The sequence below is a fragment of the Sciurus vulgaris genome, assembly GCF_902686455.1.
Source record: "Sciurus vulgaris genome assembly, chromosome: 16".
NCBI classification, from domain to species: Eukaryota; Metazoa; Chordata; class Mammalia; order Rodentia; family Sciuridae; genus Sciurus; species Sciurus vulgaris.
Window position 1 is genome coordinate 49,780,327 of NC_136477.1, and position 15,391 is coordinate 49,795,717.

The following is a 15,391-nucleotide window of genomic DNA, read 5'->3' on the forward strand; positions in this document are numbered from 1 at the left end:
GTCTGGGTTCAAATCCTAAGTCTGATACTTACTCCTTTGAAAAAGTTACTTAACCTCTCATTTCCTCAGGGAAAATATTATTATTTTATTGATTAGTTCCTTAGGGATACCCCCTTAAGGACCCCTATTATGTTCTCCTGAATACCATGAACTTGTCAGAGCTCTTGTCACAATCCCACTTGTTCATGCATCTGTTTTTACTTGATTAATCCATTTTCTCTGCTGGAGTCCAAACCTAGGCAGCATACCCTGTGTGTGTGTATATATGTTAAAGTGACATCCCAGGGCCTTGCACAGTATTTTTCTGGGGCTGCTCTGTGGATATTGGATATTGGCTATTGTGGTCACCAGGATGCAGCAGAGATGAGAATGGGCAAAATCTTGGCCCTTACAGACTTCAGATTCTAATGGGAAATAAACAATAAACAAGAAAGAGACATATGTAGGATTTCAGAAGGTCATAATTTCTATAAACAAAAATAAAGTAGGGATGGATACAGGGACTGTTGGGTGGAGTGGCCAGCTTGGGACCAGGAAAGTGACATTTAAAAAGGAAAGGGCTGAAGGAAGTGATCAGTGAGTCAGGAGCCCTTCTGAAGGGAGGATGTACTAGACAGAGGGAAGAGCAAGTGCAAGGGATGAGTCAGGTCATCTCCCAGGGCCTTGTGAGAAAAGATTTTTGAAATCTTTCTTTTACTCTTTGGGGCTGGGAGACCATTCTGAGGCTTTCCTTCTGATTACATTTAAAAGAATAATTTTGAATAAGTAAAAATTTAAAAATGAAAGAATGAAAAGAATGAATTAATGAAGAATGAAACAACAAATAAATGAAATCCATTAAGTAAGTACATCATTCTGATGTTTACTGACTTTTAAAATGATTTTTAGCCCATTTTAGTTTGACTGAAGTAGTTCATTCGTTCTCTGGGCACCTATTGTAGTTGAATTTGTATTTTACGTCCTCATCCTCAATACTCGCGAAGTGTCCAAGAACCAGAGGTCAAGAGTAGTGCAGGTAAGGTTCTTTAGGAATTTTGAGAGACATCTTAATGTTGTGGGGGGTCAGACATGCAATGTTTTGGTGAAGTTTTAGGGCCCATTTTTATTTACATTATTTTCAAATTCAGCTTGAAACAAAAGAAATCTTTTTTCATTGTTAATATTTTTTCTTTTGTTCTTTTTAGAATATACATGACCATAGAGTATATTTTGACATATATATATAGAGAGAGAGAGAGTAAAAATTATTCTAATTAGGATCCCATTTCTTATGGTTGAACATGATGTGCAGTTTCACTGATTGTGTATTCATATATGAACATAGAAAAATTATGTCTGATTCATTCTACTGCCTTTCCTAATTGCATCACCACATCTCTTTTTTTTTTTCATTCCCCCCTCTTTTATTTTTATTTTTAGTTTTACAGACTGCATTTTGATTCATTGTACACAAATGGGGTACGACTTTTCATTTCTATTGATGTATACAATGTAGATTCACACCATTTATGTAATCATACATGTACATAAGGTAATAATGTCTGTCTCAATCCACTATCTTTTCTTCCCCCACCCTGTCCCACCTTCATTCCCCTTTGTCTAGTCCAGTGAACTACTATTATTCTTTGCTTACCCCCTTGTCATGGGTTGGCATTCACATATCGGAGAGAATATTCAACCTTTGGTTTTTGGGGGATTGGCTTATTTCATTTAGCATGATAGTCTCTGGCTCCATCCATTTATTGGCAAATGTCATAAAGCCATTCTTCTTTATGGCTAAGTAATACTCCATTATGTATATAAACCATATTTTCTTTATCCATTCACCTGTTGATAGGCATCTAGGTTGGTTCCATAGCTATGCTATTACGAATTAAGCTGCTATAAACATTGATGTGGCTATGTCATTGTAGAAATCTTAACTTTTAAGATGTGCAAGTAAACACATTTTTTTTTAATCCTTTGATGCTCTCATCATTTTTTATTCTGCAGTACTTTGCAATACTTGCCCACAGGCTTTAGTTTGGATGTCTTAGCATAGTAACAGCATCACCAACTATATTCCCTGTTATGACAAGATATACACTGTGGGGTATTGAGGTCAGGTAGAAGGAGACCTAGGAGCTAGTGTCACATTTTCCACTAACTAGGAGACCCTGGCAGGTAATTCTTTACAGGGTCTCAAAGTTCCTGTTTGTTGAATAAGGGAATTGAATTAAATGGCTCACTGCTTCCCTAAGCCAGAGTATCTTAAAGAAGACTTCTCTGCAACTTCTTCAGAATTACCAGGAGGTGGCTGTTGAAAACCTAAATGTCTACTAAATCTGAACCTTGAGTGGGGGCCTGGAAATCTGCACTTTAGCATATTCTCCTGGTCTATGTGATGTACACTTTAGTGTGAGAATCACTGCTGAGCCAAGAAAAGAGCCATAGCACTATGGCTAGATATTCTTTATGGTCCTATTAAAAATTGTAACTTTAGGATTAAACCATAATAATTATAATATTTTATTTGATGACATAAAAATATTGAATATGATAGCTTTTCAGGGAAAGATATTCTTCTTTTAATATTCAAGAATTTATTTCCACAGATTTTTGTACTAATTTTGCTTGTAAAATTGGAAAGTGGCAGGTGGGGAGAGAGATGTTGGTTCAAAAATATTATGTATACATTTTTGGGTGATATGATGTCAGTTCATTCTTATGTCTTGGTTTCTTTCTTAAAATTCATGAAAGTAAACATATACCTTGTAATTTTCCATGTTGTTGATTCTTGGCAGTATTTTATCCTCCCACCCCTGCCCATTGAACCTATTAAGGTTTGATTTATTCTAGTTTAGGTCCTAAAGCAATTCCCAAATCTGAAACTTACTTTTTATTTAAATATTTCCTTTGTGGCTGAGAGATGTTCTGGAAGGAAATCTGAGTGATGTCTGTTGGGAGGCTGGCTGCACCAGACTGTCCTTATAGTGTGCTCGTATATTACCTGGGGCAAGTCTTTTCCCCTGGGGGCCTCTTACAATTTCTTCTTCAAACTGCACATTTGAATTACTTAATTCCCAAGTGTCATACTGTTCTGGAACTTCCTTGACAAGAAGTATTCAGTTTGCAAATCTGCAGTCTCAGGCACGTGGTATATCCAAATTGGATGAAGAGTTGAGAATGTAGATGTCTAAATCAGGCAGGGAACAAAAATGGGGAAGTGGGCTTTATGGGATTCAGAAAGGCTGGTGGAACTATGGCAAGCTACATAGTTTCTGACCTGTTTCAAAACATTTGAGTTTAGATTTTAAAAATATTATGATGTTCGAGCTCACCAAATTATTCTGTGGGCCAATTTTGGTCTGTAAGATATTTAGTTCCAAATGTTATTTGCATATGATTTGTAGCTTTTTACACAGTAATGAATAATAACAGTGATACAGAGCAGTTAATTGGAGGGAATTTTCAAAAGATGCTAGTACATTTCAAAAGCACAAAACCATTGAATATGCCCTGGCAAGTTTCTTTATGATAGGACGAGCAATAAAATTTCAAGTATTCCAGTGATTATTAAACTTTGTTATGTATCCAAACATTCTTATCACCTAAGTAATTTCTTACTTATAGTCTCCTGATTCCCATTTCCTAAATGTTTTGATTCAGTTACTCTACCTTGAAGCCCAGGAACCTGTGATTTTTAAGCATGCCTAGAAATTCCGATACAAGTGGTTAGAATACCACAACTTCTAGAAAACACTAAATTCAAGCTTTTCTATCTTAAAGATGGGGAAATAGGTTCAATGAAGTGAAACGATTTGACCAGAAATATTGTAGACATGCGAGTATCATTTTCTATTCCTGGGCCTGCGTATCATTTGTCAATTGTGACACATGCTGCTTCTCAACCCCAAATTCCCAGAAGCCACTTTCACCCTAAGTTGGCCCTTGGTTGAGACTGTTGCCTCTCTTAGAACAACCATCTGAGGCCACCTAGCTCACAAGTGATAGTGTACTTATAACAACTTTACAATATACATTTAAATGGTTTTCTCCTTACAAATTCCACTTTTTTCCCCACTGAATTGAATAGATCCTCTGGAACAAGGTATAGGGTGAAAGATAAAATGGTTAGTAAAATCTTATGGCTTCATATGTACACTTAATTATTTGCTGTCTTTTGTCTGGTAGATAGAACTCATCAGAAACTGTTCACCATTTCCCTTGGATTATGGCATCCTGGGGATTTTGTTCCTTGTTTTAGTTTCCAGAAACTTATTAAACTGTTGAGAGAGTAACAGTTAAGGCTGAGTGTGTCTCAGTCTGGGAATGTAACTCAATGGAAGAGTGCTTGTCTACCATGCACAGGCCTACTTCAATCCCCAGCCTCACAAAAATAAGATTGAGTATGACTTATTTCTGGGATTGACACACAGAAGCTCAGAAGACAAGTCCCACTGTATTTATAAGGCTGGTCTCTTCAAGCTTTGCCTTAACCACCTAGCAGATAAGCAGTTGAGAAAGCCAGATAGCAGAGCTAGAGGCCCCTGCAACGCCGTTCCCACTCAGTGATAAAGCACACATAGATTAGACCTGGGCTGTGCCAGATGAGTGCTCAAGGAACACTTGCCAGTGCAAATAAGGCTAAAGCAAGAACACATTGGAATTTCTGCAAGTTAGTTGTTAATCAACTAGATCCTGGCCTTTTAACACATGTTTTTGACATCTGGCCCCACGTGGCTGACAGTTAAATTAGTTTTGTGATTGACAGAGAAATATTTTGTACTGTTGAATCATCAATAATATTTATGAACATTATGGTGCTTGCTGATTTGTCATCAATGCCCAGTCAATAGTACCAGTACTAAGAACAAATTAACTACTTTCCAAATTACTCTGACACCTCCGTGTTAACACAAATACGTAATTTTATGAGCCTTCCTTTGAAGCTAAGATGATTCTACTTTGAGTCTCCTTCCTTCCACCTGCCTCTCTAAGTGTATTTTTATGCCAGAAAGTTTGGACCTGGGATAGAAAATGTCAGAGACTGCCCTCTGGAAGGCTAGACTGGGAGGATGAACATGTGAAGGGTGCCAAGTGGGAATAAATGTCATGTGATCTGACCAGAAGGAATCCTGGAAGATTTTCAAACAGTGAAGTGACCCTGTCATTTTGGAGCTTTAGAAATGTCACTCCAGCAGCCGTGTGATGGAAGTGATGGGAGAGGGCCTGGTGGCCAGGTAACTGATTGTCGTAGAGGCAAAAGGTAGAAAGGGCTCCATTCAAAGTCCTTGAGAGATGTACTGTGCACTGTGGTCATTTTCTTCTTTTGCAGATCACATAATCGTCTACTCTGCATTGTCATAGGTGGAGTAATATGGGGCTGTAACTGAAATCATGAAGCAATAAATACAGACAAATCATAGTCTCATTTTTTTATGCTTCTACCCCCATTGTTATAATAATATATTTCAGTTATAGTGTTTTAAATAATTGCGAAACAGTACTGGTACTTTTCTTCCCCTTCAGAAGCATTAAATATATAAATTGTCATTGGGATACTGCAACTGCTTCCTTAGGGGATCATAAATTACAAGCTGTATTCAAACTAACCTACTTTTCCACTAAACCCTGTTTTACAGTTGTCTTGTGTATCTGGCCTTGCCTTGTGCTATATACTTACAAGACTATAAAAGATAACATCAGGATCCTTAGGGTAGTTGTTATGCTAATGTTTTTTAACATGGTCATCTAAAAAGAACTTCAGATGAGTGTTGAATAGTTTGAAACTTATTTCAGAAATTTAAATCAATCTGTATCCAGATGGAACTTTTCTGATTTTTTTCCCCCAAAAGGGTCTTTCTTTGATATCAGTCAGATTCCACATTTATGGAAAACATCTACCAGAGTAGCATTTTCATTTCAGTATGAATTGCAAATTCAGACAGATCTTCATGTTCCTTGAATATTTCCGGGCATATATTTGTGATGATGTGGTCTCATGAGCCTGGTTAAGTATTAGAGAGCCCTGGAGGTCAGATTGGGTCTTTTGTTAGCTGGATCACCTGAAAAGAGTCTGGTCCCTCTGGGCTCTGGGTTTCCCTAACTCCATTCTGTCTCCAGTAGTACTGACTCTGCTTTCAAAGTTGTGATGAGGACTGATGAGAACAGCACATCATAGCATATAGTATGCCCTCAGTGAAGGAATACTCTGAATTGTGCTCAAACTAAACCAGTGTTTTGAAATTTTTACTGGTCACCATGAAGTTATTAAAAACAACACATAACTAAACATTTCTAGGTACATTAGAAAAATCACATACATGATGGACTTATTCTTTATTTTGTCTTGAGTTCTCATTTCAAGTCCAGCTTTAAGTCCTGGAGGTCTAGTCTTGCCTCACTTCAGTCCCCTGTCTAGTCAAAGAAGAGTCTAGAAACCAGAGAAATTTCTTTGATGCCAAACTGGAGGCCCATCAAGTGGTTGGTTCTGTTTCTTCCCTGTGGATGTACAAGTCTTCAGAAAGTCTCAAATCTTGGTGCTTGAATATCTCTCTTTTAGAACTGCTTTAACTTTATCCAGATACCACCATGAACCAGGTATAGCCTCGGAGTTTGAACCCCACACAAACCCCGTAATGCTAAGTTGTAAAAACAAGTCAAAAGCTGTATTGGTTGTCTTTTGCAGATGCCAGCATGTACAATCTCTTTCCACAAACCCAAGTTTGTGTTTCTTGTGTGTGTTGATTGCTTTGGCATGTGCTTACTGGATTCTCACCTCTTCTTTTTTTCATGACTGACAGGAGAGAATAATTGAGCGTTTGAAAGAACAGAGGGAGAGAGATGATCGGGAAAGACTAGAAGAGATTGAATCCTTCCGCAAAGAGAACAAGGACCTGAAAGACAAGGTCAATGCTTTACAAGCTGAACTCACAGAAAAAGAGGTGAGCCTGGAGAAACAATGAACCACATTGATAGTCCTCATAAACCCATTTTCATTGAAGCTGCAAGAAGCTTGGTGGAAGGGACTATAGGAAGGCTTAGGGAACATGGTAACCTTTCTCTTGTAAAGCTGTATGAATTCTAAGGAAACTATTTTCTGTAACTTCCTTCATCAGTGATGCCCTCTGGATATCTTCTCGGTTCTGCTAAGTATTTATAGTCAGCTCCTTGAGACTTTGTACCACCTTTGTGTGGTTTAGTGCATTCTATAATTTTTTCAAAGTTCCTTGATCCTTTTCACTGAGCATATATGAGGATGAGGATATCAATAATAAATAACAATTCCACTCTATTGAGGGTCTGCTATGTGCTAATGCGTGTGTTCATTGCTTTATATTCATCTGTGCTCTCAAATGGTCAACTCAGTATCCTAGTTTAGGAGATGTACTACCATGCTGGACACAAAGATGTAGGTAATATGGTTGCTCTTCTGGAATCTTATTTTTATATTGTAGTAAACAATTTAAAACAGTATTTTTATGCTACAGTAAACATGAATATAGAAGATAAATGCCACCTGTGTTTTTAAAGTAAGACAATATACTTTAAAGAAATTTCTTGCTTAGGGATTCTGGAGAGGATGCTTTGGGTTCTCCTCCCATACTCCAGTAGATACCTATAACTCCTGAGATACATGTCATTGTGTACAACTGACTCCTTTAAACTTGTTTTTGTCTGTAAGAAGTGTGCATGTCCTTTACAGCTGCTTAGACTCTTTCACCCTTCTTTCACTGCATAGTTGTGTATTTCCCTGCTTCACAAGAGTACCTCATCCTTGGGTGTTGGTAATGTTATACAAATTAAAATACTGTATAAATTGGGAATGCAGGCTAAGAAGGAAAAATTTTGACAAGTTAAAGGAGGTTTGAGGAAACCCAGAAGCAAAATTCCTAAAATTTGTGCCCATCTGTTTGGGAGAAGAGATTATTTCTTTGACATGAAAATTAAGAATTTAAGTCTTCTCCCTACTATTTTACCACTAATCCAGCTAGGGGTCCTGTAGTTACTATAGTTCATGTATGACAGGAGGAAGGCATAGAAGTTTTGTCCTTGTGTCACATTGCTCACTGATTAGAAGTGTTATATTTTTATATGTCTACAAAATACAACAACACCCGGATTAATAACTGGGGAGTACAGCCTTGCCAAATTGATTAAAACGATCATCAAAACTCACATTTTAAAACTTATAAAGAATAATAACATAGATTTTCAGTTAGCAAGGATCTTATAATTTAGATGGGGTGATAATATGTCTTCACTATGACCAAATAACTAGATTATAAGGTCTTTTTGTTATTTCAGTGGAAGTGATATGGTAAGTATATGAAATCAGAGTTGCAGACCTGTGTTTGAGACTTGTATCTTCCTTTAATAGCTGGGTGACCTTCAACAAGACACATAGTTAATGTGAGCCCTAGCTGCCTCACTTGAAACATGAGAATGGCTAAGCTGTCCTTCACAGAGTGGTTAGGAGCATCTCACTGGATGGTGAGGCCTTTCATCCTCAGGGTCATTCTAGTGCCCATGAAGCAGCCTAGCATAAGGTGTTACTTTTTCAGAAAGATTTCTGTGTGCATAGTAACTTCCAAGGTGCTGCAGAAAGGGAAGAAATGCACACTGCCTGATTTGGGGTGAAACCTGGATATTTTAGTCCCATAGTTAAATGTTGCTACCCATTTTATATTTGATAGTGAACATTGCCCTTGTAAGTAGTAAAGTTATGTTTAGAGGTACATGCAAATATTTATATCTTTAGTTGTTGAAGTTCAGACTATTCAGGGAAGTTCTTTCTGGATGTGGTTGATGGCTGGAACTATATGGGTAACCCCATGACTGAGTTGGGGAGATTCATTCTATCTGTTGAATCTAAATTACGAAGAACTAGAATATGAAGACTACTTTACTCTAAAATTTAAAATATTTTTAATTTTGATTCTCCAGAATATGTTTGAAAAACAGTGGTCATTTTTCTGTTAAAGAAATGGAATTTGATAAAAATTTAATAGGGCTGGGTATGGTGGCACACACCTGTAGTAATCCCAGCAACTCAGGAATGCCAGTTGAAGACCAACATCAGCAACCTAGCGAGGCCCTAAGTAACTTAACAAGACCCTGAATCAAAATTTAAGAAATAAACAAATAAAAAGGGCTGGGGATGTGGCTCAGTGGTTAAGCACCCCTGGGTTCAATTCCCGGTACTCCTCAAAAATAATAATAATAATAATTTTTAATAGGATTTTTAAAGTATTTGATTTGCCTTTCAGGGGAAGCATTGAAGTCAGCATTTTCTTTTATATTTGTCTCAGAATCTTCACAGTCTCACAGCAATAAATGTAAACAATGTCCAGGGTGTCTGTTTTGCTATGGCAGGTTAAGATCTCCTTGGGACTTCTATCATTAGCACAACTTTGAGACATGAAAAGTGCATTCACTGACCATACCATTTGGTCACATTTAATTCTACTGCAATTAGATCCTGCTTGGTTCTGTAAGCTGGCCAAATTTAATTTCTTGGCCAGAGCTGACTACCGTTACCTTGGTAAGACTGTCTTTACCCTTTCTGTCTAATGCATACTTTATTGCTAAGTATAGAATCAGTGTATTCAAATTGAAGACATCACTAGGAGAAATTGTGGTGTTTTACTTACCAGCATTCTTTTTCTTTCAGTCTAGTTTAATTGACCTCAAAGAACATGCATCTTCATTAGCTTCTGCAGGACTGAAAAGGGATTCCAAATTAAAATCTCTAGAAATAGCCATCGAACAAAAGAAAGAGGAATGTAGCAAATTAGAAGCACAGTTAAAAAAGGTAAGTGAGGTCTAAGAAAAAAAAAAATCCTCATTTTCAAAAGAATTTATAGAATGGGAAAGAAAGACATTTTTCAAAAGAAATAAACTTATCTTTTGCTGTCTACTGATAAAAGAATTATTCTTTATTCCTAAGAAGTCTACATCAAATCTGTCTGTGAACCTGAAAAATTATCTTAAGTTTCCTGTCTCAAGAAAACTTGAAAAATAGATGAAAATAGTAGAAGAAATGAAAAATATAAAAAAAAAAAACCATTATTCTCTGGGCAAATCTCAACTATCAAAAAAGATAAATGGAAATGTTTGCAACAAACCAAAGAATCCAGGGGCCCCATTATACATTGATGAACTAGTACTACTTTTAGGAGTAGGTTAATTTTTGTATTAGAACTTTGCAGATTTTTCCTAGCAACATGAAAATTCTAGAAATTCACCAATATAGTCAAGTCCCAGCATATCTCTAGAATGACTATTTATCTTTGACCTATATGGCCTTACTGTCTAAGAAAGCTTGTTGTGTATAGAAGGCTGTGTAAAGGAAAGCAGGGTCTTTCCATTGTGGCATTCACATGCTTTCTCTGACCTGGACATTCTTGTGGAGTGCATTTCCAGTCATGCATGGTTCCTTTGACTTTTTCCCTGTGTTGTTTGGTACGTCTGCACTCATCATTCACATAAAACTCATAATGTTATGAGTTTAAGCATTTTGTTTCCCTTTGAAAACTTATAAACTTATTCAAAAGAGATAAGAATATAAACATTAAAATAAAGCATATAATAAAATTTGATGGTATAATTCATAGCACACTGAAATGGGAATTTATTAGCTGCAGTTAGGAAGACAAATGACTCGGATGGCAGGGATGTGATGGAATCCCATACTGGTGGAGGAATTATTCTGAATATTTTAAAATTTAATATACTATTTTTATGGTACTGTATAACTGAAATGTGACTAGTTATGCTCATTTTACAGGACATTTTAGGAAATTGTCATTAGAAATTTCACACTAAGAAAGTCTGCTTACTAATACAGAAAAGAGATAAATATACAGATTGAATCTCTTTGTAACAAAATGGAAAGAAAAATATCTATATTGCAAAATGTTTCACTCACCATCTACCTTATTGCAAGCAATATTTAGTTAAGGAGAAATCCTGAACAGTAAATAAAAGAGTTAAAGTACCCATATGAGGGTATTTAAGTGGAGTTTGATTTGGCTGTTTATGCTTTGGGAGTATCATATACATTCTTAACACATTATAAAATTGTCCCTCGATATGGTATATATGCATATGCATATTAGGAAGTAGATCTATGAAACATACATTTTACTTAACAAAACGATATTGTGACCATAAGTCTTGAAAAGTAACTTTATGAGAGAGAAATTTACCAGACGTGGTCCTCTTCATGATCTTACTCACTTGTACTGCGTTGAGTGTGGAAGAAAGAGGACCTCAAATAGACCTGAGCCTGAAAGACACCGTCAATCAACTCTGATGAGCTGTCATAGAGGTCAGGCCACCCCGTTTATGCTTTCTGCGGATCCATGCACTACACCCTCATTTTTAGTGTAAGTCATCTCTGGAGTTCGAAATTTCCTAGTAATTAAAAGGAAGGTTCACATATTGATGCTTATAGTTTCCTGTACATGACTTAGATTAATAAATCAACATCTATGCAATTCAGTATAGTTTCTTCAGCATAGCTGTGGTTTGCCCGAGAGATCACTTATAGTATTTTCTTTGTACTCTCAGGTAGACAAATTTACTGGAATTCACAGACCAAATCCTGTAAATATTTTATCATTATACCTGACCGCATTTTAACATTCTGCAATATCACCAGAAGTGAAATGACAAATAAGGTTGTCTTACTGTAAAGAAACTATTTAATTTATGAAAGGCTAACTTATTTCTAAGTATTTACATAATCTTTGCTTATACTGTCTCCTAAGTGCATAGTACAGTGAGTTTAAGTAAGGTAATGATAATTTAAATATTTTCATTCCTAACCGTGGATGCTGTTTTGTTGTTTTTGGCTCTTTAGCATTAACTACATTCAAAAGTTTAAAATATTTTTTTCAGTAGTCTTTAATTCTGCTAATAAATAGTTCCATAAAAACCTCAAGTACCAATCACCTTAAAAAGAATTGAGATCTACATGAAATATTTGAAAATGTAAGCCAACAGTATGTAAATATGCATATAAACACATCATTTACTCGTGGAAAAATAAGCAGCTAAAAAAGCTTAAGGAGTGTCTGGGCCTCCTTTTAAGTAAAAGGGTTTGTGACTTGTGAATAAAATATAAAGGTTGACTAAATGAAAACTGAAAACATAATAGTTTTTATTATGTCATAAATACACAGTGAATACTCAGTGAAATTTTGCTCAAGATTTGTGAGCATCCAGGTATTTTTTGCCTTAAAATTTATGCGAGATCATAGATGTGTTTATTTGAACAGACACCTAGTCTACCAATGACAATGATATCCAAAAGGAGATTTTAATTGATTTTCATCTTATGACTAATGCTTAACATTGAGTTTTTACATAAAAGTTTGGGCAGAACATTCACACACATTGTTACTTTTAAACCTTTATTATACTGTGCAGATTTAAGACATCTTCAAATCCTAAGTGATATAAAATGACTATAGGCAGAAAAGGAATTACCTTTTAAGCATTCCATCCCACCTCTTAAAAATGTCATAGTTAGATGTTTATGTGTGGGGAAATCCTTACTGTTATTGGTAAAACTTATTAAACAATGCCATCCAAATAATGAGCAACTACCAGTTATGAGTGTGCAGTATAATTCAGTGCATTAATCAATTGTAGATACCTACATATTGAAAATTACCTGATTATTAATGCATGGATCATATTGTTTTGTTAGAGTATTTGAGGTTCATGATGTAGAAGGCAATTGATGTGTATGACCAGATCAGTTCAGAAGTAATAGTAATTCAAAATGTAATGATTTAAGTTCCTCAGTAATCTAATTAATATCATGCTTGAGGAGAGGGTTTTCTTAAACCATGATAAAATCATTATTTACTTTATTCAAGTTGAAGTAACAGGAATCTGGCTCATAAATGTATGTCTCAGTTTAAAGCAAAGTAACAGTTTCCATAATATTTTACCTTCTGAACCTTGATGTCAAGCCCGAAATTATTGGTGCAGGTATTTAAGAAATATCACGTGAGGATCCTTTTAAAAATAATATTCAGTACATTTAAATCCAAAAACTTTTAAATCTCTGCACAGAATTGACAGGAGACCATTACAGGTTCTAAAGTACTTGGAACACAATAGGATATCTTTGAAAATTATTTAATTCTAAACTAACAGTAGAAACTGGTAATAGGCAATGGACAATACTGCATTGTAGTTCTCTTTCATTTCCTACTGACTTAATTTTTTTCTTTTACCATTTAAGTTAATCTGATATTGTTTTGTTTACTGATATTTTGTTCTTACTAACCTGCCATTTGCTAATCTATATTTTTCTGGAGTTAGACTGAATAGAAAATTCAAGCTTGTGTTGGTATAAAAGAAGAGCTATAAATTCAATGATAAGATTTAATTAATCTTTTATTATTACCATCTTTGAAGTTCAGGTAATAAATTGTGGGCTTGGCCAAAAGTACTTCTTCTGATTCATTGCTGGAGGCCAGCACTTCATGTATCATCAAAAGTGGACAGCTTTCTTTATTTCATGGGTTATTTAACTTGAGAAAGGAAAAGTAATACAAACCTTAAATTTCTTATTCCAGCTATTCTTTTATCGGAGCCAAAGTCAACATTTGTATTTCCCTAGAGCCTCTCACTTTCACTGTGGAATGTTTAGAAACTGAAATTTCTTCTTTTTTAACGATCAGTTCGTCTGTGCGAATGCACTGGATTTGTTGAGCTAATGTTGTTTTTCTGGATCTTTCCTTCTTTCCCTGTCTGTGCTTCAATGCCTCCCCAACTTTGCAATGTAGCAAGCTGAGCAGTTGTTCAATCAGATGTACAACCCAGTAAGTCATTTCTGAAAGTTCCCGCTGTAACATATCAAAGCATGAGGATCCACTGAACACATGTCACAAAGTGCCATACTGGGGAGGCTTCAAAAATATTTATTAGTCCCTTCTTATTTCCATTCTGTCAAAAGAAATGACCTGTGCAGAAGCTGTTGTCATTTCTTTTGAATATTAAAAAAATTAAGAACTCAAGGAAATATTCCTAGCTCTGATACTAGCTTCTTCTTAACTTCAGATCTAGGACTATAGAAAAACAGAAGTCAGCTAAAGTTTTATATCATGGAATTCATTCTCGGATCCTTTGGACACAGCCTAATCTATGCCAAAAGGATTAGTGTTTGTAAAATAGCAAATAGTTCAATGTATGTTGTATTCATGAGATAGACATTAAACTAAGTTTAGGTTTAACAATAAAAATCTCTTTGAGATTAGTAAATGCCTAACATTATTGTGGGTTTTGTAAGACATGTTTTTAAAACATGTCATTTGATTGAGGATAAACCGTAATATAGTGTCCTAATAACAGATAATAGCAATTCTCATTATACCTTAGTGGAGTAAAAAACAGGTGACTAGTAAAAAAATTTGTAACATGGTCCAGATGCCATCACTATTTTTTTATCCTAATGATGTGTATATTTATATGAAGCAGTTTGTTTCTTTTTTTTTTTTTTTTTTCTAAAAAAGGGTTTTTTTTGTTTTTTGTTTTGTCTTAATTCGGCTTACTGGGAGAAATGTTTCTAAAGGTGGCTAGAATTTATCATTTGGCAAATATGATCTGAGCTATCTTGCATTCTAATTATCTCCTATTTATAAATGTCCAACTTGGGGAAAAAAAAGTAATAGCATCTATAAAGGAAACAAGTTAGCCAACAACTTTTTGTTAAGCCCTGCTCCAGGATACATTTAGCTTGATGTGCTAGATATAAGGATGTACTTAACTAGGTTGTTTAAAAAGGATATGAAGCAATCCTGCTGAAATTGTTTCATATCTACTAGCTAGGGACAGGAAGAAAACTTAAGAGGTATGAAGGACAGATGGGGATTGCTTTGTTCCTGCAACAGTGAAAATTTACCACAGTCATAGCAGGAGTTCATATCCCTGTTAGGATAGGTAAATTCAAAGACATAACTCAGTTAACTTTTAGACCATTTTTGGAAATATTGATAATACAACATCATCAGCTTCTCCTTCGCTTCAGCCCAGTGATCTTCTCCAGTATGCATAAAAAAACTTTTCAGTCTTTTCAGTGACTGATTCAAAATCATTGACTCCCCACCCCCAAGTTAATTAAGCTAGCCCATTGGTTTAGCATATTGGAATATAGCCAACTCTCATTATTTTAACTCCCCTTGCCTACAGATATTCTCAGGGTCCAATTCTTTTTTGGACTGATAGGAACAGAGCATGATGGATTTTCTCTCCTTAATAGTCTTTTAAAAAATGACTATGTTTTCCCTAGTTATAAAAATAATATATGGCCACAGTAGAGAATTTGCAAAAATGTAGAAGGATATAGGAAAAAATAAAAAATACCAGGATGTCTCACTGCATAGAGATA

At 35.5% G+C, this 15,391-nt stretch overlaps 1 protein-coding gene across 9 annotated transcripts in view; it reads left to right on the forward strand.

Moving 5' to 3' along the window:
* The window catches only part of ERC2 (ELKS/RAB6-interacting/CAST family member 2), a 1,069,021-nt gene that overhangs the window by 589,349 nt on the left and 464,281 nt on the right, over positions 1–15,391 (forward strand). For 7 of the 9 annotated variants that reach the window (XM_079116398.1, XM_079116395.1, XM_079116399.1 and 4 more), the window contains 3 exons: positions 6,786–6,926; positions 9,656–9,796; positions 13,791–13,826. In XM_079116398.1, the coding sequence (XP_078972524.1) occupies positions 6,786–6,926; positions 9,656–9,796; positions 13,791–13,826 (318 nt within the window). The remainder of the gene's footprint in view (positions 1–6,785; positions 6,927–9,655; positions 9,797–13,790; positions 13,827–15,391) is intronic. The other 2 variants (XM_079116397.1, XM_079116402.1) reach the window with 1 other exon arrangement.